At 42.7% G+C, this 27,994-nt stretch overlaps 2 protein-coding genes and 1 long non-coding RNA gene across 12 annotated transcripts in view; 2 read left to right on the top strand and 1 right to left on the bottom strand.

The window, feature by feature from the left end:
• Positions 1-2: 2 nt before the first annotated feature.
• Positions 3-11,968, top strand: FAM161B (FAM161 centrosomal protein B). Its single transcript, XM_001490103.6, has 9 exons — positions 3-150; positions 2,426-2,745; positions 3,509-4,059; positions 5,643-5,989; positions 6,487-6,614; positions 8,083-8,247; positions 8,487-8,586; positions 10,006-10,148; positions 10,883-11,968. The coding sequence occupies exons 1-9, from the start codon at positions 97-99 to the stop codon at positions 11,019-11,021; spliced, it is 1,947 nt and encodes a 648-aa protein (XP_001490153.3). The 5' UTR covers positions 3-96; the 3' UTR covers positions 11,022-11,968.
• Positions 11,969-12,395: 427 nt separating this feature from the next.
• ZNF410 (zinc finger protein 410) overlaps positions 12,396-27,994 on the bottom strand; it is a 43,590-nt gene continuing 27,991 nt past the window's right edge. For 3 of the 10 annotated variants that reach the window (XM_001490028.6, XM_070250143.1, XM_070250144.1), the window contains 5 exons: positions 23,470-23,559; positions 20,654-20,779; positions 19,828-19,968; positions 18,256-18,383; positions 12,396-13,174 (listed from right to left, as the gene is read on the bottom strand). In XM_001490028.6, the coding sequence (XP_001490078.3) occupies positions 13,136-13,174; positions 18,256-18,383; positions 19,828-19,968; positions 20,654-20,779; positions 23,470-23,559 (524 nt within the window). In that variant the 3' untranslated portion in view covers positions 12,396-13,135. Of the gene's footprint in view, positions 13,175-18,255; positions 18,384-19,337; positions 19,543-19,827; positions 19,969-20,653; positions 20,780-23,469; positions 23,560-27,994 lie in introns of all 10 variants that reach the window. The other 7 variants (XM_014735704.3, XM_070250145.1, XM_070250146.1 and 4 more) reach the window with 3 other exon arrangements.
• LOC138920659 (uncharacterized) lies at positions 13,596-18,644 on the top strand. Its single transcript, XR_011432225.1, has 2 exons — positions 13,596-14,635; positions 18,214-18,644. It is a non-coding gene; the product is annotated as an uncharacterized lncRNA (long non-coding RNA).

The following is a 27,994-nucleotide window of genomic DNA, read 5'->3' as shown; positions in this document are numbered from 1 at the left end:
AAAGGGGCGGGACCTGGCTCGCATAGCTAGCCCCGCAGCGGCCGCTGGGGTGTTAGCTGCTGTCGCCGCTGCTTCTGTCTCTGCGGCGCCGAGGAGATGACCGTGGGGAGGCCTGCCGGGGCCTCCGGCGGCGCTCAGTGGAGCCGTCAGGTGAGGAGAGAAAGAGAAGGGGAGCAATGGGGTCTGCACCCCGGAAAGGAATCCGTAAGAGAGGAAACTGTTCGCCGTTGCCTTGGAGACAGGCGGCAGGGGTGTGTCACGGAGGGGCGTGGGGTTAAAATTGGCAGCGTTTGGGGACCGGGAGGCGGTCTCTGACTGGTGACCGGAACCGCTTGAGCTTTATGTCAGCCTCTTCATAGAACCGTAGCAACGACCCTCCGTTTTCGCTTATCCTCTCAACTACCCTAGGACTAACAGTACTTTTGTTGTCTCCATTTTGCAGGAAAGAAAACTGAGGCACAGGGAGGTTAAGAAATTTGCCCCTATATCCGTAGAGACAGAAAGTAAATTGGTGGTTGCTTAGGGCTGGCTAGTGGGAGAAGGGTTAGGACTGGGAGGAGTAGGGAAAATAGGGAGCGACTGCTAAATAGTGTGAGGTTTCTTTTGGGGGTGATTTAAATGTTCTAACATTGATTGTGGTGATGGTTGCACAACTCTGAATATACTAAAATCCACTGAATTATACACTTTAAATAAGTGAATTGTATGGTATGTGAATTATATCTCAAGAAAGGCATTTTACAAAAGAAATGTTCCTAAGATCTCACTCTCCTCAGGAGCAGAGTAAGGACTAGAGCACTTACATACCTGACTCAGAAGTCAGTGTTCTTTTCTGTGTTAGAGCTGGACCTCAGAGAACCCTGTAAAACTATCACCAAGTGTCACCGGGAGGCCTGCTCCCAAGGGGTTTCCAGCTGCAGCCAGTCATCCCAGCCCCACGCTCGCCTCATGCTACTGTCCTCCAGCCACACTGGTCCTCTTTGTACCTCCAGGAGTCAGATCTGCTCCTGCCTCAGGTCCCTGCCTCAAGGCCTTTACATTTGCTGTTCCTTGAACCCAGAACCCTCTTACTCCAGATCTTAGCAAAGCTGGCTCCTTCTCAAGTGTCAATCCAAAACTCCTCCACAGTGAGAAAGTAAAAATCAGCCTGGGACTGAGAAAGCCCAACTCAGACTGTAACAGACACAGATAAGGCCAGCAGCAAGATCAGCAGAAAACAGTGTTTCTCAAAGGGCCATGCTGTACCTGCAAAATGACTAACGCCCCCTTCTTCTAATGATCATGCTTACTTACCCAGCCCCACTTTAGTCTCATCACCTTTTGAATAAAAATTGCTTAATCACCCACTTACTACACTGTGCCCTCTTCGTGACAGCATCCATCCAGTGTTGATCCCTGCCTCCCCTAACCCTCCTCAGGATCATTCAGGACAAGCTAACCCCAGAAAAAGCCCCTCCCAGTGGTCTTTATCTGATGGGCTTTTGTCAACAGGGAAGCTTCCCATAGCCACTCCATCACTCTGTAATCTCACAGTTTGATGGCTTTCATTGAATTTATTACCATCTTACATTGTCTGTCTCCCTTCACTAGAATGTAAGCCTCAGGAGAGTAGGGACCTTGTTTGTCTTGTTTTCAGCTGAATGCCCACTGCAGATTAGGCATCCAGTAAATATTTTCTGAATGAATGGAGTATTTAAACCCAGTTGGATTTCCCACTTTCTGGGACATTGCTCTTTCAGCTAGACCACACTGTCTCTCCTGTTAATTATCCATTCCTAGTAACAGAGTGGAAATTTGCTAGAATATGAGGAAAGCAGAACTGTAGACAGGGGAAGCAGGAAAAGAAAGTTTGGCAACAAGTAGGTAAAACTCAGGTAGAGCAGAGTGTGGCCAAGGTCACAGGTAGAATTCCTGGAGCGCAGGGACAGGATGCATGGTGCAGAGCAGGTACCGTGCATGCTCACCGCGCTGTGTGAAGCAGGGAACCAAGCACACCCCACATGTCAATTTGTGAAAATTCTTCAAAGCAAGGAAAACATCTCACTTTTCTTGTTCCTCCCCAGCCTCTAATATACAGAGGCTTATTCAAAGTGAAATTAATAGTCATGTTTGAGTAAATTTAAAATTATAGTATGATGGGGCTGGCCCGGTGGTTAAGTTCGCACGTTCTGCTTCTTGGCAGCCCCAGGGTTCACCGGTTCAGATCTCAGGTGCGGACATGGCACTGCTTGTCAAGCCATGCTGTGGTAGGCATCCCACATACAAAGTAGAGGAAGATGGGCACGGATGTTAGCTCAGGGCCAGGCTTCCTCAGCAAAAAGACGAGGATTGGCAGTAGTTACCTCAGGGCTAATCTTCCTCAAAAGAAAAATTTTTTTAAAATAAAATTACAGTTTGACCAACGGTCTATTCTATTTCATTTTAGATATTTACCCCCAAATCCTCCTCAGACACAGAGGCAGAAGAGGAGCTATCTGGGGATGGGCTGGTTTTGCCCAGGGCTGGCAAACTCGATGAGTTCCTCAGCCCAGAGGAGGAGACTGATTCTACTTCTGACTCTACTGGGAGCTTTTACGAGACCCTGCAGGTACTAAGGCAGAAAGGCAGGTGGTGCCTGTTGGAATCTCTATGTCAGTCCGACCCAGACAGTGATGAGAACCTCCCTGAAGATGATGAGGACCTGGAGAGTTTCTTCCGAGACAAAGGCAGGGAGAAGCCACAGGGCCAGTGCCCCCAGTCTGCAAGGTAAGGCACTGCATTTCCACAGCTGCCTCACTGCCCAACCCTGGCCAAGTCATGTCATGGCTCTGGGTCTCTTCTTCCTCAGTAAAGCAAAGGCCACTTCTGCACGTTGCCACTTAGCCAGGGTCCAGCTCAGAATTAGCCTTCGGATCCAAACATGTTCTGATTCCTACCCACCAGTCCTAAATCACTTTGGGTAACCCTTAGTTACCTGAAGCACTGGGTTGATTAAAGGGATGCCTCTCTCAGACACACTACCTCCCTGAGAATGGCAATGAGCCACATTTACCTCGGCCAGGCCCTCTTATGTGCATGTATACTTTATCTCATTTAATATTTATTTTCTCCTCCCAATAACTCTGCAAGTAGATACTATCTTTGCCATTCTACAGATGACTAAACTGAAGTTCCAAGAGAACCTTGCTCAAGGTCACACAGCAAGTAATTGTTTGAAGCAAGATTTGAATCTGGGTCTGACTCTAAAGCCCTCCTCTCTTCTCTCTACCAAATGAAAATATTAGAGGGCAAAGCGTCAATTCTTGGATCAATTCTGAGAAGAGACTTCCTACTAGGGCTGCTAGGATGGCCTGTGGGAAAGAGAGAGGATAGTTGAGAAGTGCAGGCTTTGAGGCCTGTGGGGCTGTGATGTTAGGCTGAGAAGCTGGCTGTGACCTGCTGGAAGGGAAGACTGGGAAGGAGCAGGGAAGGGGAGCTGGGCCCCCTGGCTGCCCTGTCCCCCATGAACAGAGCTGCTTTCTCCCCCTAGGTGTGGCTCCACAAGGCGCTGCAGCTCCCTGAGCACCCTTCCCTCCAGCATTCCCAAGGGCCAGCCCCAGCCACCCTCAGGCTCCAGGTCTCCCTCCCAGCACAAAAGCATCAGCTCCTGGGTGTCATCCATCACTGTCCCTCAGCCTTTCCACATGACGCTGCGTGAAGCCCGGAAGAAGGCCCAGTGGCTGGCCTCACCTGCCTCCTTCGAGCACGAGAGGCAGCAGGCCCAGAGGCAGGGTCAGGAGGAGGCGGAGTGCCACCGGCAGTTCCGGGCACAACCTGTGCCTGCACATGTCTACCTGCCGCTCTACCAGGAGATCATGGAGCGCAATGAGGTCCGCAGGCAGGCAGGGATCCAGAAGAGGAAGGAACTGCTCCTCTCTTCCTTGAAGCCCTTTAGCTTCCTGGTAAAGGAGGAACAGCGAAAGGAAGCCACTCAACAGAGGGAGTTGGCCGCCACAGCTAAGGCCAAGGTCCCCAAGCAGAAAGCCACCAGAAGGATCCCCAAGTCCATTCTGGAGCCAGCCCTCGGGGACAAACTCCAAGGTAAAGACACTCCTGCCACCTTGCTGCCTTGTACCTGGGGGTACCAAGAGGTACTGGAGGGATTTAGTTTGGCTCTAGGGTCAGCCTGGCTGGCAGATGAGCTTTCGGTGGACCTGCTAGAGGCCACGCTCAGTGCAGGCCATGGGGTAGGGTTGGGTCTATTTATACAAAGGGGGAGCCCTGTAAGGAGTGAGGAGTCAGAGGTCCTATAGTGCCCCCTAGGTTTGTCCTGTTGGCCCCTCTCTCAGTGAGTCGATGCGAAGGCCTCTGCAGCAGCACAGGTGTGAGAGCAGAGAACCAATGAGACATCCAAGGACCAGCTTAGGCCAGTGCCACCACTAGCCAGCTGCCCCTGAGGAAAGTCCCCTCACTCCCTCATCCTGGTGAGGTACATATTCCAAAAACTGGAGCTTGATTAAGGGACTCAGGCTTTATTCAGTCATTCAGTAACATGTGCTGCGCCCCAGGCACTATTCTACAGTGAGTAAACCGACATGGAGTTCGTGGACACGGGAGGAAGACAGATAATAGACAGATAATGACAAAAGTGATGAGTTATTGCAAGATTAAAGGGGAAAGCCTGGGGGTCCTTTGGGGCATATAACAGAGGGACCTGCCTTAGGGTGTGGTAAGGAGTAAGAAGAGTTAGGGAAGGTCCCCAGGGAAAGGGAGCACTGGGGCTGACCCTGAAGGATGGGCCTCCCTCAATGAAGAGGGAGGAGGAGTGTACCAGGAAGAGATACAGCATGGAGGTAAGAGAAGGCTGAGCACATTCAAGGATGGAAAGGTCGAGGGTAGAGAGAAGAGGGCGTGGAGAGGCAGAGGCAGGCACCAGCCAGCCACAGGAGCCTTGTGGGCCATGGGAGGGAGTTTAGACTTCATGCTAAGGGCACCAGGGAGCCACTGAAGGGTTTAAATAGGGTGGCTTATGATCAGACATGCAGTTCAGAAAGATCACTCTGCTGTGGAGATAATTAAAGGGGGAGGGCAAGAATGGAGGGATGTTGATTTATAGGAGGCTAGTTGCAACAATTCAGTTGAGAAATTTTGAAACTCATAGCAGGGACAGTGAAAAGAGACTGGACTGGAATGTGGTTAAAGAGCAGGAGACCACAGAACTTGTGACTGATGAGATGAGGGAGGAGTCAAGAATGATTTGGGCCATGGGCTTGGGCAGTTGGTGGGTGTTGGGGCCTTCCTCTGAGATGGGGAGACCTGGGAGAGGAGCAGGTGACTGGGCCAGCCCTCCTGCCTCGCTTCTGAAGAAGGAACTGGGGAAAGTACATGCTCAGTAAGTGTAAATGGTAGCTGCTTCTGCAACCTGATTGGCACACGGCAGTGGTGTCGTGGTCAACATTTATTAACGAGCTCTGCAGAAAAAAGGAAAAGCAAGCTGATTTGTAGAGTTTGCCTTTTTTCGTGGTATAAATATTCCTATCCTGGCCAATTTCAAGCTTCCCACACGATATCAACTGCTCACGAAATTCCTGTTGCTGGTGTTTTAAAGAGGGAAAGTTCTCCAAACCTTTTGGTATGAGGCTTGATCCCTTCTCACCCATCACCACCCTGCCTTTTCTCCACAGAAGCTGAGCTCTTCAGGAAAATTCGCATCCAGATGAGAGCCCTGGACATGCTCCAGAAGGCCTCCTCCCCCATCACCTCCTCCAGCAGCCAGGCTGACCCACGGCCTCGCACAGCCACCCGAACCCAGGAGGAAAAGCTTGGGTTTCTGCAGACTGACTTTGGATTCCAGCCTCGTGTGAATCCTGCTGTCCCTGACTATGAAGGCCTTTACAAGGCCTTCCAAAGAAGAGCTGCCAAGAGAAGGGACACCAGAGAGGTGACTCACAGCAAGCCCTTCTTTCTGAGAAATGCCAGCCTACGTCGCACTCAGCGGCCCTGTGATGCTGCCGCCTCTGGAGGGAGGACGGTGAGAGCTCAGGCAGCCATGGGAGGGGCAGGGCCTGAGGCCCAAAATACAGGCACAGGCCAGGTCTTAATGGAAGGCACTTCTCATGACATTTTTCTGTCTTTTTTTAAAACACTGGCTCAGCTGTAAGCAGATCCACAATTCCTCTAAACTTAGGGTCACAAGAATACTTCCTTTCCTTACCTTCCTAGAGGGAATTTTTCTAGAAAGAGATTGTGCAAAAACAAGTCCAAGCAGATCTGGAAGGCAGGGAGTTGGGATCAATTGCTTGTGTCCCTATACCAATTCCAAATAACTCTTCTCATTAGATTTAAAAACTTTAGAATTGATATCTAAGTCTTGGCCTGATTACTAAGCTGGAGATCTCATTACCCTTGCCTTAATCCCAGGAAGAAAAAAGAATATTCTGACTAGTCCTTCACTGAAACGGAATCCTAGTTAAGATAGAAATTAATCACACATGCTGTCCGACCAATACCACCCTTCGTTTCTTTTAGGACTCTGTGGAGCCACCTGTTACACCCTTGCCAAGGAGTCGTTCTCTGAGTGGCCTTGCTTCCCTCTCCACCAACACCCTTCCTGTGCACATCACAGATGCCACCAGGAAGAGGGAATCTGCAGTCAGGTGAGTGGTCAGGCTTCATGAGACTTATAATGCTCAGCTCTTGGCCTAAATGCTGGAAACCAGCCTGCTGCTGGGCATCCTGTTCGTTATCAGAGGCCTAAAGGGGTGGAAGGGAATTCTCTGATCAAGGACAGGAATACAAGTGGCTGTCCACACTTAGTGCTGGAGAACACCTAGCCGTCATTCAGCAGATACTCATGGGGGACTGACTTGTGCCAGGCATAACGTTAAGGCTGAGATACCTTGTGGAACCTATGCTTTAATATGTAGTCTGAAAGACAGAAAAGCAAAGAAGTTACCATATTTGGGGAGTAGTGCAATGATGGGGGACTACGGGGGCCTGTGGGGGCACTGAGCAGCCTGGAGCAGAGGGCTCTTGTAATAGATGTCTAAGGTGAAACCTGAAGAATGAGGAGTTAGTCAGATAAAGGCTGGAAAGAAAGAAGGTTCCAGACAGAGAGAACATGGGTGAAGACCCACACATGAAAGAGGAAGCCATTAGGAACAGGCATGCAGAGAAGCATGACGGCAGGGGGCTGACCCTGCCATAGAGATGAGGCAGCCATTGCACAGATTTAAGATTCTCTGAGATTCATCTTGGGGAACTATGAGAAGCCTCCTTATTTTTTAACTCTTTAACTGACCTGACTGTCATGATACTGTTCTCATCCAGCCAGCGCCCCAGTAGAGTTCCTCTACTAGGCCTCTGAGTGGAAGTCAGCAGGAGAGGTTGTGGTATAACAAGCTGCTTAGCCCTAGAAGAGGTACTCTCCATGGTACCTTGTAGAATGGTGTTTACACTAAGTGCTGCAAGTTGACCCCAAATTGTGCGTCGAAGGAAGCCTATTTCCAGTTTGTGGAAATGCAGATTTGTATTCCCAAAGGACCATGAACCTAGGCACCTTCCAGCCCACTGTATATAGCAAAGTGCTCAAGGGCAGACTTGGGAATGAGACATCCTGGTTCTAATCTTGGCTTTTTCACTGGCATACTGGGCAGCTTTGAGCAGGTAGCTTACCCTGAGGCTCGATCTCCTTGCCTATAAAAACGGGGGCTTATGGTCCTTACTTCATAGGGTAGTTACAAGGATTACAAAAAAAAATGGATAATAAAGCATTTATTGCTCCCTGTCTGCACTTGGTTCAGGGTAGGTAACTCAGCAAATGGTAGCTGTCAGTATTATTTTGTTTCCATACAGGCAAGAATCCTGAGTGTAAGGATATTTTAACTCACATGTTCAATTAGTTAACTTCTCCTGGGGCAGAAAAATCACTGTGTCTATAGTGCTAGGAAGGTTTCATCTGCCAATGCATTTAACCTCAATCTTATTTTTTCTGAAACACCAGTGTGGTGATTACTCACCCCATTCATGGAAAACACCAGTTTACTTTCCAGAAAAGCTACTAAGCTTGCGTTTAAATATACCCAAGTTTGTCATCTGTATTCTTTTTTTGCCCCCTCTCTTTAGAAGTTCACTTGAAAAAAAGGACAAAGCAGATGAGAGTACTCAGTGGTTGGAGATGCACAAAAAGAAGTGTCAAGCAATGTCTAAATCCGTGAGCTTGCGTGCAAAAGCCATGGATCCCCATAAAAGCCTGGAGGAGGTGTTCAAAGCAAAGCTGAAAGAGAATCGGTCAGTGTCCTCCACGTGTCAAAGGAGTGCCTGTCTTGGGATCCAATGGATAATTGGCCTTGGGACTGGCAAAATGGAGGTTTTAGGGTAGGCTCCTGTAATCGCACTGAGTCAAGGATTTTGCCAGGCACAGTTCAGAATTTACAATGTCCTTGGGGAGTTACTCTGCTCAATTGGAATGAAGGGTATTCCAGATTGGAAAAAGACAGAATTCGTTCTAAAAATCTTGTTAATTCCAGGAAAAATGACCGTAAAAGAGCAAAAGAGTATAAGAAAGAATTGGAGGAGATGAAGAAGAGAATACAAACAAGGCCCTATCTCTTCGAACAAGTTACTAAGGTAAAACTAAATCATTCATTTTCCTTCTGTCTTGGATGGAAGGGCTCTTAGGAATGATTAAACAGTTTAAAATCTGAGTATTAAACATTTCCTTGAGGCTCAGAAAGATTCTGTTTGGGCTCATTTTAATTCTACCATCTTTCCCCAAAATAAATAGTGCAATGATGAATGTTGCTTGGACTGATTTCATCCAAGACTGGACTCCAAAGGCATCTATAAAGGGATATTTCACTTCCTGGAGTTTTCACTATGGTCTAGGTTTCAGTTTGAATCAGAGTAGGGGTTAGATCCCAGACACATAGTGGCAGTTTGGATGTGTTAGTAAGAATAACTTAACTAATGTCATCTCTCCTCCTGCAGTGCTCGTGCCCTGGACATACCCCGCCACCCACCACTACAGCTGTAGCACATTTATAGGTCTCCAGAGTTTGGGATACTCACAAGCATCCTACAAGGCCCTTTCCAGATTAAGTGGCTTTCGGGCTGGAATAATCCTTTTTAAGATGTTCTCTGGACTTTTAGGGAAGTTAAACTCAGCTGAGTTCTCCCTAAGGCTCTGGAGCTACCTGAACAGCCTTACCGAGGCCACCATCCCAGCAGCTTTGGGCTGCATCGGGCTCTGTAGGTCTCTCTCCTCTCCAGTTTCAGACAAAAGTCGGGGTTCCCTAGCGACCTGATTCCAACTTCTGGGCATTCTCTCCACCATATAGCCAGTGCATTATCTAGGCATTTCCTGGGTTCATTCTCCACCCCTATACATTTATCACACACACACTGGACTGTCTTGGATTTACTTAGAAGCTTGTATTGTTTAAAACCGCTCTTAATAACCTTTTCTCTTTTTATTTTTTCAAGCAAGCTCACTCTCAGATCTCAACAGATCTTTCACCACTCTAGGAAAAATACAAAGTACTCTATATGATTTCGCTCTTAAGTAGTTAAACAAAAAACAACCTTGTTCTGGTTCACATGCAGACCATCTATCTATTGTTAAGAGTGTTACTAATAGTGCTTATTTTCTGTTTATCTTTTAGTGTTCCTGATGATGGTTTGGTTGCTTTTAAATCTTAAAATTAAATCTTATTAAAAATAAATCCTAAAATCTTAAAAGTTTAGTCTTTTTCATCTAGGTCTCACTTGGTCTTCCAAAAATCTAAATCCTTGCTTCTCAAAGGGATAGCTCCCAAATCAACAGTTGGCATCTCCTGGGAGTGTTAGAAATACAGAATTGCAGGCCCCATCTGAGACACACTAAATGGGAATTTGCATTTTAACAAGATCTTCAGGTGGGTCCTATGTATTTTAAGGCTTGAAAACAAGGTTCTAGGTGAATCTAGTAAGTACACAAGTTAAGCAAGTCATTTAGAATTATCTGGTAATTCACAAGACAGCTACAGCAGATCAATTTCCATTACACAGGACCTTGCCAGGAAAGAAGCAGAACAACGGTACAGAGATTCCCTGAAGCAGGCTGGCCTGGATGAAGACTTTGTGAGAGACAAGGGTCAGGGCACCCAAGCTGTACGGTGGAAGGAGCAGTCAGAAGACCGTGACTGTCCCAGGTAATCTGAGATGCTGCTGTCATGCTCTCAAGTTGCCATCCCTAGTAATGCCACTGGAAGGAAGCTTTAGAAGAGCCACTCACATTTTGAGATCACAATCCTATATTTATAGAATACTACTCCAGAGATCTCCAAGGAACACATTCAAATTTGGAGAGTGGTGCAGTTGTAAATAAAATATAACCATTGTATATTAGGTTTAGATTCCTTCAATTTGAAACAGATCATTTTTCCAATCCCAGTTCCAATGCCATCAGTCAAAAATTCTTCCACTTCACTTTTGAAGAAAAATCATGTATATTTTTACTTCCTATAAAATGACAAAACTGTTTTTCTAGCACTCTTTTTTTGGATAATTGAAGGCAAAACCTTTATAGAGCCACAATAAAAACTATAATACCCTGAGCAATTAAAGCCTTTCTCTTCCCCTCAGCATGGGCACCATGATGTATTAAAATCCAGCACTCTTTAAAGGTAACTCATCAGCACCACCTCCTCCACTGATACCGTGTGTCAAAGGGAGAAAAGCATTGTCTCTCCATGATTCTCCATTTTGTTTTGTCTCTTAAGTCCTAATGGCCCCCTCCCCTAATTCTTATTCCAGTTTTCCCCCTAGAAATTTTCCTTCACACTCCATATAAAATAATGAAAATGTTGAAATCATCCTTAAGCCTTTACATAATGCTTTCTTTAACTAAGTTTTTTTATTTCATATGCTTTCATTTATTCTGCAGCACCCACGAAACTGCAAAACTTGGCATCAGAAATCCAGAGCAGGATTTAGAAGAATCTCTGGAACAGCCTACAAGCCCCGAGAAGGAACCAGAGAAGCTGTCTTATGAATTGCTAGATAATCTCAAATCACTTGCTTAAACAGGACACTTAAAATTACTGCTTTTCAATAATATTAAGCTGCTAACTTGGGCTTGAGTCAAGGCAGGCAAAATTTAAGTTTTGAGTCATGGTTGCTCTAGGAGAATGGGGAAAATTAGCAGATAATGGAATGGTTCACATAAATCTGGAGAAGCTCAGGGTGGAGGGATCAGAGCAAGTTAAGGGCTCTTTCTTTGTACCTCACACTTAAACTATGGGTATAGAAAAAAGGGCAGAAGCCCAGATGCCTACAGGGGCTAGTCAGGAAACATAAATGGATCAAATGGGCTGGGTGTAAAATAGTAGGGGAGAGTAGGGACTGGAGTCTTTGCTGGAATCCAGGCCCAGAATTGCCGGATCAACTGCATTTTCAATAGAAGCCAGAAATTTGTGTGTTAGCAACTAATTAAAAAATTACTTGGAAATACTGTGTGGGCAAAACAAAACACCTAGGGGGTTGACGAGTTTGCAACATCTAGTCCAGGGTTTCTCAATCTCAGCACTATTGACATTTTGGGCCAGATGAGTCTTTTTTTGGGTGTTAGGAAAGGGGGCTGTCCTGTACATTGTAGATGTTTAGCATCATCCCTGGCCTCTACTCACGAGATGCCAATACTCCTCTCCCTAGTTGTGAGAACCAAAAATGTCTCTAGAGATTCCCAAATGTCCCGAGGGGGCAAAAATGTCCCTGGTCAAGAACCACTGCTCTAGTATAAAAGTCAGGCTACAAGAAGTAAAAACTGGCAATTTAAGAATACAAGTAATTGACATGAACTCAGTCTACATAGCACGGGATGACTATGCGTGTCATTAACAAATTAAGAACTACAGTTACTTTATTTAAAACAGCAGTTAATTCTTTCCTATCTGTTTAGAATGTGCCACTGTGAGTGTGTGTGTCAGCATGAGGTTCATTTTAAATAAATCTGAAGCTTCTCTGACAGCCATGGTTTTCTACTAGTAAGTGATCTTTGGAACACTTTTCTTCTCACCAATAATAATTAGATAACCTCTCTCAGTATTTGTAGAGACAGGATGATAGCAAGAGTGCCTCCTCTAGGAGAAGCACCTTTCTCATGTTTTTTTTAACTTTCTGGAAAAATTCAAAAGTATCTGTTATTATTGTCATTTTTCCAGACTGAGACAGGGTCCTTTTTGGTGATGACAGAGTGATACTCCGATAACCACTATCTGGGTTTGCTAGTTAGAGATGAAGATGCTCACGTCATGTTCCCCAAGAACATTGAGCTCAGTTTTACCTGCATGGAATCCAAAGGGTAAATCCAAGCCCTATCTTAAAGAGAAAGATTAAACTATTTTCTTAATCTCCAGTCTAAGAAAACAAATTTTGCCCAAAACAAGGAGCCAAAGAACTGACTGGGCTGTTTTGTTTATTTTCAAGGGAAAACATTTTAAGCTCTGAACCATGTGATTTTTAACTTAAAAAAAAAAAAAAAGCTTTTAACATGCTACTGTATGTTCCATAAACAAAAAAAACAAAGTGACCAAGTAGAGGTGTATAGGACGAGATAGTACCTCAGCCTGGGCCAAGTAGGGATTCAAGTAATTTATTTTTTTGCAGCCCAGTGGCAGAGTCTCTTACTCAGGTTGCTAAAGGGAGAATGTCACAACAGAATTGACATCACTCCCTTCTCCAAAGCAACAAGGCATCTTGAAAGCTCAACTTCTTGGTGAAGTTTTATGGTTGGTGGCAGGACTTAGTTCATCCATGTGAAAAGACAGCTGGATCTGGGATGAAAACTCTTCAAAGGAAAACCTCCTCTCAACAGTCATACTGAGAAACTTCAGCCAACACATAATCATATTCACTTTTGGGAGAAGTCCATCCCAGAATTTTGCAGTGGGAAGAGAGGTAGGTATAGTTACCCAGCCCACATTCACTGCTTTCTTTCTTGTCTGGATTAGGTGGTAGTTTGAAGAGAAGCTCTCCTACATTCATCTTCTATGCCAGGAAAGATGAACAGAGGCAGAAGCGAGGTTCTGTCCACAGATTCATTTTGGTTCTGGCAGATCGTGAGCCATAAGCATCCTGTTCCCACTATATGCGCTCTGAGATCAGATAGAGCTGCTCTTCCAGGACTCAGCACCCATGCTCAGGTCCGTCTTTCAGTTAAATCTCCTTGGTTTAATAACTGTAAAAGATTAAAACCAAATCTGGAATAGACTACCACTGAATAATAGGAAAAATACTTCATAATAAGTAAAAGGTTTACAAGTGGAAGTAGGGGAATGCACTGCAAGGGTGAGTCAAGGATATCTAGTTCCAAAGCAAGAGACATGCATATACTGATAGATCTCGTTCACATACTGGCCTTGGGACAGCACAAGGGCCACTTCATGATGCTGTCATTTTCACTATGGCAACTGAGTCTATAAACCAAACTACTGTTTGTGTAGTCACATACCCACTAGTCAGTAATGGAGGAATCTATAACTTACAGAGAAATCAGAAATGGTGGAACCAAAAATCTTATGTCCATCAATGTTAGCCCAAGTATAGGCTGAGGGCTCAAGTGGGAGAAGTAAAAGGAAGGGAAGTCTACTAATGAGTTCTATATGAGAGCTAGATCCACTCATAAGAAATCCAGGGATTCCCTGGGCTTAAAAGAATACCTTTCCTGTGATGAGGGGAGACCAGCCTAAGAGTCTCTAACAACGTGGCAGCTAACATGGACACTCTACACTTAAAGCTGCTATTGAAAGGTGGTTTTGTACAATAATTGACGAAATTGGGTTCCATTTTATTACGAAAAGAAAATGAGATGGGAATGATATAGTGAAATTCAGAATAAAAATTGGGCTTATTAAAATCTAATCAGGGGCCAGCCTGGTGGCGCAGTGGTTAAATTCACACGTTCCACTTTGGCAGTCTGGGGTTCACCAGTTCTGATCCCGGGTGCAGACCTACGCGCCACTTGTCAAGCCATGCTGTGGCAGGCGTCCCACATAAAAATAGGGGAAGATGGGCATGGATGTTAGCTCAGAGCCAGTCTTCCTCAGCAAAAAAGAGGAGGATTGGCAGCAGATGTTAGCTCAGGGCTGATCTTTCTGAAAAAACAAAACAAAAAAACCAACAACAATAAAAAGTCACTGTTAAAAAAAATCTAATCAAATAAATTCTTGAGCTGAAGACATATTTACTTGGTGATCTCAACTTGGATGAAGGTAATTTACATAGTAGAATGTAATAATACAGAATTTAAAGAAATTTAACCAAAATTTAAAGAAAAATTTAAAAACTTAGAGAAACCACAGATTTCATTTGATGCTTCTGTCATAGGGATGTAAGAATGATGTGTTTTTAATCTAGGCCAAGATCCAGATGTTTGCACTTAAACTTAGCAATGGCACTTTATGAGAAATCTATAAGAATTTGTAATTTGTTTTCCTCTTTGTTTTATATGAGAAACATTCCAAGATACGGTCAAAGCCAGCTGTCAATCACTTATCCTGGTTCTAGACTTCAAGAACATGAACTCATTCTGACTATGGAACCCCACTGGGAAGCCCTTTATTTAGCAGGAGGTCCAAAAGCCCTGGGGTCCCAGCTGGAGCTGCACAGTGAGATCTCTGTCTGATTCTCAGGAGACCAGGTAATACTAAGGGAAAACAGAAACTGTCCAATCCAAACCATCTGAATGAGAGGTAGTTTTGATATATTTTCCATAATAATTTCTGATACTTGATTTGATTATTTTCTGATGTTCTTGGTAAGTTATTTTTATTTTTAGAGCCTATTTATAGGAGTCCAATTAGAAGTGCACCAGTAGTTTCTTACAGGTCTGATCTACAATGCGTGGTGAGCTCCAAAAACAGAATTTGAAATGGACGTGTTGTTTTAAGGGTTGCAAATACCCTTCTCCTTCTCTGGCATCTGAGAATCCCTAAGGAATCACATTCCTCACTTACTGGAGGAATAGTTAGTACTTAGACCATGCACAAGGAAGAGCACCATGCCTGGAGCCTTGAGGGGCTTGTAGCTTGAAAAAAATGACGGTGTTAGAGGATGTGATAGGCCTACCTTGAGACAGAAAAGGAGAGGGTGAGCAGTGGAAATGCCTGTGATAAGAGGAAGATAATAATGGTAATAGTGAAGGAAACAGAAAAGTGACCTCAGACGGAGGGTGTGTTTGTAAATACACAATGACCCCAAGAAAAGTGACAGTGCAGGATTTTAAGCTACATCTAAGGGCAGTACTTTCCCCTTTGTGTTGTTAATATTTTTCTATTAAGTGTCTGGGGCCTTCATTATGAAACTAGGTACTTAGGGCCTGTAGGCCCTTAGTGTCCTCCTGGGGTGAAGGCCAAGTTTTATTTTTTAGGCGGCCTGCGTTACTGTGTCTGCCTGAGACTGTGAGTGGGCATCACCTAGACAAGGATACTCTGAAGCCAATTTCAAGTCCCATGTGCCTAGGTTCAAGAGAACAAATGTGCTATTACTGGACATTCTGCATACACAAATGTGACCGTGTCATAACCCACTTAAAACCATGCAGTGGCTCCCCTCCAGGATAAATCATGTCCTATAAAGGCCCTTCAAGAGAGGGACCAGCTTATCTTTCCTGCTCTGTTTTTTCATTCCAGCCCATCTCCATGCTACACCCCATCATATTCAACCCTTTGTGGTTCCATAGTCGTGCCCTGCTTCCTCTCACCTTCTGCCTTTGTACACATTGCTACCTTTATGCCTGTTTTCTTCCAATCCCTCCACTTCTCCATCAAGATGATTGCTATTCATCCCTCAGGTTTCAACTTAAACTTATTCCCTGACTTCCCTCAAGACTAGCACTTACTACACTGTATAAAAATTGTCAGTTTATTGATCTGTCACCCTTCCCATTCTAACCTTTCCGTACAGCACAACTCCAGGGGCACCTTTTACATAGTTATGGCGTTAGAAAAGGTAGAGGCCCTAACTCTTGACTGCAAGCTCTTGGAGGCAGAGATTCTATTTTGTTTACTATCATATAACTAGTACCCAGCAGAGTGCCTTGAACATATTACGTACATAATATGCGTTGACTAAGTTTTATATATCTGGCATTTATTTGGGGTAACTTGGAGTGCTTCAAAAAAAAACAAAGATATTTAGAAGTATAGGAGAGAAAAGCTCCAAGGTTTCAAAGATAAAAAAAGGAAAGGTTGAGTGTTGTAGATTGGTTTGTCAGGATAATAATTTGTACTAGGTAAAAGAGAAGGAGATAATTTTCCTGAACTGAGTATTTTAGAGCAACCCAATAGTTGATGAGACAAAGTATTTCCTTTATAGAAGAATCACAGCTAATAAAAGCTGAGGGGAAAAGAGAATTAAGATATCACCATTTTGAAAGCCCTAATGAAAAAACAGATCCAGGCCATGATCAGTAATGGGCCAAGATTTTTATGTAACACACTGGTCAATCTTAGGATCGGTAAGAGGAGCACAACTGAGTTTCATGTGTCTCCAGATGAGATGTACAAGGAAGCAAGTACCTACAAAATACTCTTGCCAAGGGAGGAAAAAACCAAAACCTGAATCTAATCAAGCCTCTAAATGTAATAACCAGTTTTTAGGAAATCTGTGGATAGAGAAATATATTAAACAACAAAAGGAGTCAATCAGGAAAAAACAGAATGTGGGAAATTCTATAAGTCGACCCAATTCCTTAAATAGACAGCCATACTGAAAAAAAGAGGGGGAGGATTATTAGAGATAAAGAGAATTATTAACAAAATGCAATGAGGGGCCTTATTTGAATCCTAATTCAAACTAATCAGCCATAAAAAGACATTTTTGAGAAAACACAGAATACAGACTAAGTATAAGAAGATATCAATATATTATTAATTTTGTTGGATGTGATAAAGATAGTAGATGTGATAAAGATAGTAGATGTGATAAAGATAGTAGATATGATAAAGATATTATAGTTATGAAAAAAATCCTTCTCCATTAGACGTATATATACTGAAATATTTACAGATGAGATGATTATGTCTTGGATTTGCTTTAAAATGCTCCAGCACAAGCAACAAAGAGTAGGAGGGAAGAGATAAAATAAGAGCAGTAGAAAGTTAATTGCTGAAGGTGGGTAACAGTACATGGGTTCATTATACTATTTTCTCTCTCACTATGCTCTTTGAAAACTTCCATTATAAAAATTTTAAAACAGATAAATGAAGAGGGGGAAAAAACAGAGGAAGCCTCCATAGGTGAGACATATTCCAAGGCAGTAACCAGGAGAAGGTGACTAAGGAAAGAACCAATGATACCGACAGCAAAAAACTTTCAACATAATATACGCAAGACTCAGACATCACAATGATGAATACAAGGAAAGGTCCTGGAAGACACATTAACATGTATGTCCATAGCCCTGTGAGCCTGGGTAGCTCCAAGAATATGACAGAATAATGGAGATTATTTAATATAGGATGCAGAGTCATTTATATGCTCTAACAGCTGATTATTGTATAAAGGTTCTAATAAAAGGAAGGGGGAAATGATGGGAGAGCACTGTGAAAGACACTATATAGCACTGAAGGCATCCAGGCTACATAGGTTTTGGCAAAAGCTTATGTATATGAAATGAGCTTATGATAAAGTCATCTACTCCCATGACACAAGACCAATAAAATATCCTAAGGTTCTAGAAGCCTGACTGGTTTTCATTCTGTTTTCTGGGTCTCAGCCAAGACAAGAGAGTTGGGAGTGCTTAGAATCAACCTAAAACCCCTCTCTAATTTAGATGATGGTTCTCATTCAATAAGCAAGTGAACATATTCCTATATGCCCAGTTAGTTCAGCCTGATATGTCCCAGACATATGACCCCAGCAAAATGAACAATGATTATTTTTAATGATTTTGTCACTACCTTTTTTGCTCAAGGACCACTTTGTCCTTGGATGTTATTTTCTTTATAAATAAAAACAGCATCCTTATCTCATTGTGAGGCATAGAATAGTAGACTAGATATCATTCATTAAGGCATGTGTATAAAGGAAATTAAAGCTGAGGGTCCCAGCTGTGACAAACTAATCTTCCAATTCAGGAGACCCTAACACTCAGGCTCCTTTCAAAGCTGGACTCATACTTAGCTTAGGAAGATATTCTAACCAAAATTTCCAGGAAATGGAAATTGGAGAATTTTTCAGCTCCTCTAACTCAGATCCCCATTTCACTCTCCACAGTAGTCTCCACAGAAACAAAGTAAGGCCAAGGGACAGTTTTACCTCCTGTGGATTTACAGCAGTTAAGACAGAAACCTCATATGACTGCCTCCCTGACTGCATGGTCACCAAGTGATGTGTCACATCAGGCACTGAAGACAGGGGACGTGGGGATCCTTCAGCAAGCACCTCTGTGAAACAGCAGAAAAAATGTTTCAATAGAAGTGAATCCACAGATATACCTACCTGCATTATCAAGCCTCTCATTAAGAACTCTCAAAACTGGTCCCTGAAAAACTAAATCCCACGTTTCTGTATTTCTTCCAAATTAACTCCTGTCTGATAAGCATTATCAGTGAATTTGGAAAGTATTACAAAAGGGGGATGGAAAGAAAAGGCAAGATATCTTGATATAAGAGTTGACTATTTTCAATAAACCAATTTGGAGAATATGGCTTTAGCACTGTTAACTGAATTAACACTGTGTATGAAACAGAGCAAAAGCTGCTTAGATAGGCAAATCAGGGGACCAGAGCCAACCCTTGAAACAATCACCAATGACACAAATAGTGCAATATGCTCAGGTCAAGAACTTAATCCTGCTTCAAAGTTCCTACTCAGTGTCTCTTCCTCCCTTGAGACTTTCTTCGTTAAGGCTTGCAAAGTAGCTCCGTGCAATTTCTGTGCCTCGTGCTTCAGTCATCCACTAGAATCACTCATGAAACAGAGGCGGCTCATTGTGGGAGCACACTCTGGGCCTTGTAGGCTCCATATGTAAGTTACACAAACCTGTTAACTTATGCTCAAAACTGACTGAGTGGAATGTGAGTAACTAAAACACAGGATCTCAGACTTATTAAATGTTCATCAGTGGGATCACCATGAAAATCTTCCAGAAAAACTTTATACATAAACCACTTAGCTTTCAAATAAATTAAGTTTCTTCTAGGGGCTTTTTAGCTTATACTGCTCTTCCAGACTATACCATATAATTTAACGTTTGCTTATATACTATATTCTAGTCACTCAATGTTGTTTCCCACATGTAAGTTTTGACTTCTCAATTAGGTTTTAAGGTTCTACTTTTATCTTTCCCATGGTGCCAGGCACAAAGTAGGCACTGAATAAATGCATGCTGACCTCACCTGTTAAGTTTTTCAGAGAAGAGGGCCTGGCCTGTGTAACTTGGGTGAAATTTCTATACCAGAGAGGAGCAACTGTTTCCTAGAGAGCCCTTTCTTTTCTCCAGAAGATATGGCTTTTGAAGGTATGGAGAAAGTGCTTTATATCTCCTCTGTAAAACCTGGTTATGTTCTGTTTAAATGTTTTAAAAGTTAAGTTCTTCCATAACTGCAATAGGAAAGATAGAAATAGTTGGGCTAGGATGCTAGGATTATGGATAATTTTCTTCTTTAAAATTTTTTCTCTTTATTCTTTTGTTACATCATTTCAATGAAATTTTTTTTTAATAGATTCACTTACCCACCCCGGAGAGAACACAAATGCTACTCAATCATACCACAGCTACTCACAAGAAATGAACTTAATTAAAATCTCCATTTTGGAGACAACCTCATTCCTTAATCCCTAATTGCAGCCAATTTTCCCCAAATAAAGGAGAGTTGAAAGTCTTACCATCATCAACTCCTAGGATAGAATTGGTATTTGGTAGATTCAAGGACTCTCCACCAAGGCTGGGCTGGGTATTCATAGACACCAGGTTTTTACTGGTTACTGAAGCCTCTTCAAGCAAGCTACTGCCCATTAGTGGCTCAGCTGCACAGAGAATAGGATGTGAGAGACATACAGCAGTCAAGGCTGTGCCTAGTCCCCATTTTCCTTCACAGGAAGCTGGCCTTTTCTTTCAGAACTAGAAGATAACCTGTAACTTGGATACCACCTCCTATTTCACCTACTTTTCGGAAGCAAGAATAAACCTAAAAGGGAAGAGTTGAGCTTTACAGATAAATATCCTTGCTTGTGATCAGCATCTGGATAATTAGCATATGAAATAGGATGGATGCATCCTTAGAAAGGACTATTTGGAATGAAATAATTAAGCAAAGATATGGAAAAGGAATAATAATAAAAGCGATTTATCAAATTTAAGTTAGGAAAAAAAGGGAGTGATGACTGATAAATGAAAAATGCTTAACCTCTTGTCATACAGAAATCTTTAACAGTGATACTCAAATGCTGGTTCATGGATCAGCACTAGTTACCATCTAGTTGTTTTGTTGTATTGGGGGGGAGGGTGGACAAGCAATATGAATATATGTGTTGTAAAAGCTTACAGATGATTTTACTGTACAGCTACATTTGGAAACCACTAGTCCCTCAAATGCGAGCAGGTCTCTCCACCCAAAGCAGAATCAGAAAATTTCCAGATAACCAGACAGGCCAGTTATTTGGCTTCTTAAACCCAGAAGATATAGCCCTCCACTATACCCTCTCTCCTCACCAGTTTGTTCCTGCTCTTGACTCCCAGCTGCTCCCATCTGCAAGTGATGCTTTCTCATGTGCACATTCCTGCTCCCACTCTGAGAGAAGGTCTTCCCACAGACTTGACACTGATGAGGCTTCTCCCCTGAAACAGGGACCAGGTTAAGACAAGGGAGCCAAAAAGACAGGGCACATTTCTGACAGCAAAAGAATAGACTCAAGATCTAGAAGGAGAAGCCCAGAGAATGTTACACTAAATGTAAGAGGTTGCTCCTTCTCCCATTCCCTACCTTCCCGCAGCCTGTCAACTGTCAGTACATGGGGAAAAGGAAGAAGAGTACCCAGGAGGGCTTAGCATGCTCACTGCTCCCAGCACCCAGTCCTTTTCAGACCCACTGTACTGCCGCCTGCACAAAACCACCTCTTTGGCATAAGATCATGGCAGCCACAGAATATTTACTTCCCTTTTCAGATACAGTCTCCCATGAACCTCTAGAACATGTACCATCCTCAAGGATTCCAACCCTAGGTTCATAATATACCCTGTCCTATTTCCTGCCACCACTCTGACAGTCTTCAACATTCACACTGGTGGTTCATCTACAAAATGATGTCAACTATCCTCTTATGTCCTCAAGTCCAAATTCTCACTCTCCATTCCACCTACCCAGACAACCACACTTAAAGCAGGGGTCAAAAACTCATGCCTACAGGGGACTAGTAGGTAGCAAAAGTATGTGAAATGGCCAGGAAATCTCCAGAAAAGGCAAATCTATAGACACAGAAAGCAGAACAGTGGTTCCCTGGGTCTGGGGTGGGAGCAGGAACTGACAGAAGAGGGGCACACAGGAACTTTTTGACATGATAAAAAGTGTTCTGGGGGCCAGCCCTGTGGCACAGTGTTAGTTCCACACATTCTGCTTCGGCAACCCAGGTTCGTGGGTTTGGATCCCAGGCATGGACCTACAGCACTCATCAGCCATGCTGTGGTGGCGACCCACATATAAAGTAGAGGAAGACTGGCACAGATGTTAGCTCAGGGCTAATCTTCCTCAAGAAAAAAAAAATGAGGAAGATTGGCATCAGATGTTAGCTCAGGGCTAATCTTCCTTCAGACACAAAAATAGTGTTCTAAAACTGGATTGTGGTGATAACTGTACAATTCTGTATATTTTCTAAAAATCACTCATTTGTACACTTACAATGGGTGAATTTTAAGCTATGTGCATTATACATCAAAAAAGCTATTTAAAAAAACCAGTTGATTGAAATACAATGATTATATAGAAACCCATAAATTCAAACTAATACTAACAAGAGAGAGAAAAAAAGCAATGAAAATGCCACTTATCTAACACTAGAAGACTAACCAGAGCACCAATTTCTCATTCTGAAAACTCACAATTAAAAGAAAAGAAGTACACATTTATCCTGCTTTTCCCAGGCAAATTACCAAATAGTGCTAAGTGATAGAGAAGAGAACTATATGTATAGAAGAACTCCAGCTAAGTCACGTGAATGAAATAACAGAATTAGAAAAACCACCATTTACAATCCTAATAAAATAACAGATTCAGGCATCATTCAGAGATGAGACCATAAGGCAAAAGGATGCTAGGGAACTTTACAATGTGGGGATCAGGGTGTTACCAACTGAACCCCCTGATCAATTTTGACAACCAAGCACTGTGTGCCTCCAGATGTGATATAAAATGAAGCACAGAGAACCACCCATAATGTACCCTTGCAAAATCTTTGAACCTTTGAAGCTTTTAAGGCTTACTTCCATTTATAGGAGATATAGGGAACAAGTTAAATGACATAAAAGGAAGCAAACCAACAAATCCAGAATGTGAGACATTCTATAGGACCCAACTGACTGACTGTTGTACAAGTCTATGGCATGAAAAAAAAGTGAGTGTATAGATCTGGATTCAAGAAGACTTACTAACCAAGTGTAATATTAGACCTTGTTGGATCCTGATTTGAACAAATCTACATTAAAAGATATTTTTCAGACAACTGGAAAAAACTGAATATGGACTTGGTATGAGAGAAAACCAAGGAATTATTGTTAATTTTGATAGGTAGGTTAATAAGCATTATTGTTATGTAGGAAAATGTCTTTATTTTCTCTTCTTTTATGTATGTTTGAAATAATTTTACATAATGAAATAAGGTAAAATAAAATTAAAACACCCTATAAGCCAAGCAAACACATCAGTTTGCCACCTCCGCTTAGAACCTGTCATGATAAAAACTGCTCCACCTCTAAGATCTCGACTCTGAAATTCACATGCCTGATTACACCTCTCCAACTCCCTCGCTCCCACTGAACTGCCTTGCTGTCCTCAACATAACTAACTTCCAGTTCCTTCTCTCCACTCCTCCTCTTCTGGCTCCCCTTTGCTTCCCATGGCTACCCACTTGAACAATTACCTGTTTCTATTCTAAAATTTCTCTCCACTTTGAGTTCACTTCTGCGTTGGCATGTCTCTACTCTGAATAGGCTCCATGGCCCATATTTGATGTAACTTATAAAGCACCCAGCACAGTGCCAAATAAATTTGCTGATCTCCTCAGAAAAAGGTCTAGATTAGAAAGCAGTTCAATGGCTCAGCTGAAAATAATAACAATTAGATTTTTTCTTCTTGAATATGTGACCATTTGAATGCAATTATCAAGAACCTTGATTTCTGATTCTGTCATAATCAGGAGGAAAATTTATGGTGAACAGTTTGTTTCTTTTTAGATTTCTTTATACCACCCCCCACCATTTCACCCTTTTGGCTCTCCACCTTCTCTGAAATCTATGAATGGCACATGTTCTAGTACCTGAGTGAACCACCAAATGTTTTCGGAGGCTAGAATACTCAGCAAAGGAACGGCCGCATCCTTGAGCTTCACAAAGGAAAGGCTTCTCTCCTAGAGACGGAAATGAGACAAAGACTCAGCCTTTTGATGAATTGATGATCTATTACTCTCTTTTCCCATTAATCTTATCCTGTTTCCAGTGACTAAGTCTGATTTCCTGAATTCGGGCTATATAATCTCAACTGAGTTATCTAACAAGTGTTGCCTCTCAACAATCTCGTACACAGCCCACCAGACAGCCCTGCCCTTTTCTTTAGAGTGGCTGCCTCTGAGCATCATACTTCCTTCTCCCTCCTGGCTCAAGGGCTGACCCCAAGCTGCACTGACCTACCTTCTTCAGTGATCCCATCCCTTCTGAGGATATCAAGATTAACAGTGTATATGCTGTCAGGATTTTTACCTTACATCAATTCTCTTCAAGATTCAGTTTCTAGATCCATGTAAAAGTACGATTTTTTTTTCTGCTTTTTCTCCCCAAAGCCCCCCAGTACATAGTTGTATATTTTAGTTGTGGGTCCTTCTAGTTGTGGCATGTGAGACACAGCCTCAGCATGGCCTGATGAGCGGTGCCATGTCTCCACCCAGGATCCGAACCGGCGAAACTCTGGGCCACCGAAGCGGAGCATGCGAACTTAACCACTCAGCCACAGGGCCAGCCCCATAAAAGTACAGATTTTTAAAGGTTATAAAACAGGCCTTACATAGTCCCATTTTATAAAGCAAAGAAATAAAAACAGATGTTTAGTCAGAAGTACACAGAAAAATCTGAAACGATATGTTAAAAGTACTTATATCCTGATAGTGGTATTACGGATGACTTATTTTCTTCTTTGTATTTTTATTTAATTTTCATTTTCTACAATATTACTTTGTTATTTTAAAAATTAAAGATACATGGTGAAAACTGAATAAGGTCTGTAGACTGACATACTGTTAACTTTCTGGTTTTGATATTGTACTATTGGCGACATGATGTCATTTTTGGGGGAGGCTGGGTCAAGCACACACAGAACTCTTTGTACTATTTTTGCCACTTCTCGTGAGTCTATTACTTCAAAATAAGAAGTGAAAAAAACCAGAGATGCAGTCCCCATCCTCCAAGGGTCACAGACTAATGTATGAGAGAGAAATGTATTCATAATAACTTTAATATAAATTCCTATGCAAAAAGTGCTATAAGCATTTAGAAAGGGAGGAACTCTGATTGTGATAATTTTTTAAGGAAGCTGAATTTAGGCTGATCTTAAAAGATGACAAGGATGGAAGGAAATTTCAGGCACAAGGATAGTGTGAGCACACCCCTAAAACTGAGAATGCCCAGGGCAAGTTCAGAAAACGGCAAGTGTGAAACAATGAGAAATACAAACATTGGTCTCTGTCCCTGGTTCCTCACACAGAGCTCCTAAAACCCTTGTAAACAGGGGTGCTAGGAGAAACTTTTGTTTTAACATTTAGTCTTTGATCCCAGTTCCTTATGCAGAGCTCCTACAACCCTTGTAATTTCTTAAGTGATAAGAGCACCAGAATATTGGGTTTTGACCCTGGTTCCTGACAGAGTTAGTAAATCCCTTGGACTTTCCTGGGTAGTACAAGTCTTCTTCTAATGAGGTGACTCTTGGTGGGCTCCTGGATGAGAGGGATGCTCACCAGAAAGACCAAGCCATGATAAGAAGCTTGGGATTTTCAGCCCCACCTCCCATTCTCTGGGGAGGGGAGAGAGACTAGAAATGGAGTTAATGATTGATCATACCTACATGGTGAAGCCTTCAGAAAAATCCCAAAAGTACACATCTACATGCCAGGAGGGTGGAACACCCGAACTCCACAGGGACAGAAGCTCCTGTGCTTTGGACCCTTCCAGACCTCACCCTAGATATCTGTTCATCTGGCTGTTCATCTGTATCCTTTATCATCTCTCTTATTATATAATAAAGTGATAAACATGTTTCCCTGAGTTCTGTGAGCTGTTCTAGCAAATAATTGAATCCAAAAGGGAGGATCATGGAAACCTCCAATTTGTAGCCAAGTCAGACAGAAGTTGTGAGTAACCTGGAGACCTACTACTTGCTTTACTGGCATCTGAAGTGGGGAACAGTCTTGTGGGACTGAGCCCTTAACCTGTGGGATCTGATGCTATCTCCAGGTAGAGAGTGTCAGAATTGAGTTAGATTGTAGGACACCCAGCTGGTGTCAGAGAATTGCTTCATGTAGGGGAAAAAATCCACACATCTGGTGTCAGAAGTGTTGTGAGTGTGGCAGTAGTGTGAGGGTAAAGGAGAAACACAGGAAGAGCGAGTTTTTCCTATTCAGCAAGTAAGGCTGGCATGGTGACAACATGGGAGCTGGGCCTGGAAGGAGGGAGCAGCACAGCTCTAGATTATACTGTTCTTTCAGACTGTACCACACCATTTAATGTTTGTGACTTTCCAGTGGCCTGTAATTTTTTTGAAAGCATATTTGTATACGCATACCTGTCCCAGAACGCTAGGCACTCAAAAAGTTACTGAAGGAGTGATACACTCATATATATGACAGAATAACTGTCAGAAAAGCAGAAAATTCCAGTAATAAATAAGGTTAAATGAACCTGATGAACTAAAGAACCGTAGAAAAAGGATTTAGAAAAAGATTCATCAGAATCTAGTGGCATGAATCTCTGCGTCAATCTGGCTAAGGTGAGTTAGCCTTCCTATTTGGAAACTAAGAAGATAGTGATTTTGCTGAGATAAGGGACACAGGAAAGAGGAGACTCAAGAGGCAATGCTGCATAATGGTTAAGAGCATGAGTCAGTTAACCCTGAGTTCAAATCTTGGCACCACCACTTATTATTATAGGGAAGACATTTAACCTCTCTGAGAATCAGTTCTCATCTCTAAAATGAACATTGTACAATCTCAAAACATTAATTGAGGATTAAATGAGATACTACAAGTTAAATATACTCAGCATAACACCTGGCACATGGTAAGCACTCATGGTAAGCCAATAAAATTGGCAGTTTTAATTACTATCATTACTACTAATAAAGATCTGAGGTCAATTCTGGCATCTGAGATAAAGTGAGTTGTCAGCATTTGAAAACAAAATCCTTGGGGCCGGCCCCGTGGCTGAGTGGTTAAGTTCACGTGCTCCACTCCAGCGGCCCAGGGTTTCACCAGTTTGGATCTTGGATGTGGACATGGCACCGCTCATCAAGCCATGCTGAGGTGGCATCCCACATGCCACAACAGAAGGACCCACAACTTAAAAAAAAATACACAACTATGTACTGGGGGGCTTTGGGGAGAAAAAAGGAAAAATAAAATCTTTTAAAAAACCTCAAAAAAACAAAAATGCTTGGAAGAACTTTAGAGTCAGATCAAACTAGCTCTGCCACTTCTTAGCTGCATAGTATTGGGCAAGTTACTTAACTCCTAATCTTGTTTCTTCATCAATAAATATAGTATCTAGGGGCTGGCCCAGTGGCATGTTCATCAAGCCATGCTGTGGCGGCATCCCACATACAAAATAGAGGAAGACTGGCACAGATGTTAGCTCAGGGGCAATCTTCCTCAAGCAAAAAGAGGAAGACTGGCAACAGATATTAGCTCAGGGATAATCTTCCTCAACAAAATTAAATAAATAAATAATCTACTGCATAAAGTTACCTGAAAGATTCAATGAGACAATGTATATGTGCTTGGTACATATTAAATTTCCTGAAGGGCTGGCCTGGTGGTGCAGTGGTTAAGTGTGCATGTTCTGCTCTGGCAGCCTAGCGTTCGCCAGTTCAGATCCTAGGTGCAGACATGGCACTGCTTGGCAAGCCATGCTATGGCAGGCATCCCACATGTAAAGTAAAGGAAGACAGGCACGGATGTTAGCTCAGGGCCAGTCTTCCTCAGCAAAAAGAGGAGGATTGGCAGCAGATGTTAGCTCAGGGCTAATCTTCCTCAAAAAAAAAAAAAAAAATTCCTGAGTAAATTCTAACTTTTATTATTATATTAATTATTGATACTCAGATCCGTAAGGCATCCAGGGAGGAATGATTAAATTGAGGTTATGAGAGACTGTGACAAGACAGAAAACTGAGTAAACTGGGAGAAACCTGAAATTCTGAAATTGGTGAACAACTAGAAGATTAATAAGGGAGAGCTAGCAAGAGTTAAAATGAAGAGAGAAACCAGGTCATACTCTGAAGTAAAAGAAAGCATTTTAAGGAGCTGTTCAGTTTTAGCAAATGCTACAAAGATGATGAGCAGCACAGGGATGAAGAGGTTACTGAATGCAACAATAAGGCATAGTGAACTCTACTGCTTTCCTTATCTATTCAGCTGGATGTTTTTCTTGTTCTTTTATTCAAACTGCTTTCCTGGAGTAAGCACAGTTTACTCTCTCAAGAAAAAGCTGAGAACAGAGCTATTCTGCCCTAAAACACATCCAGTGGTAATGTCAATCTGGAGGGAACATAGGAACATGCCTGGAACAAATGTGGCTTAAGTTTAA

Source organism: Equus caballus, chromosome 24 (assembly GCF_041296265.1).
Source record: "Equus caballus isolate H_3958 breed thoroughbred chromosome 24, TB-T2T, whole genome shotgun sequence".
NCBI lineage: Eukaryota > Metazoa > Chordata > Mammalia > Perissodactyla > Equidae > Equus > Equus caballus.
The sequence above is the reverse complement of the archived record's forward strand: the minus strand, read 5'-3'. Positions and strand labels throughout refer to the sequence as shown.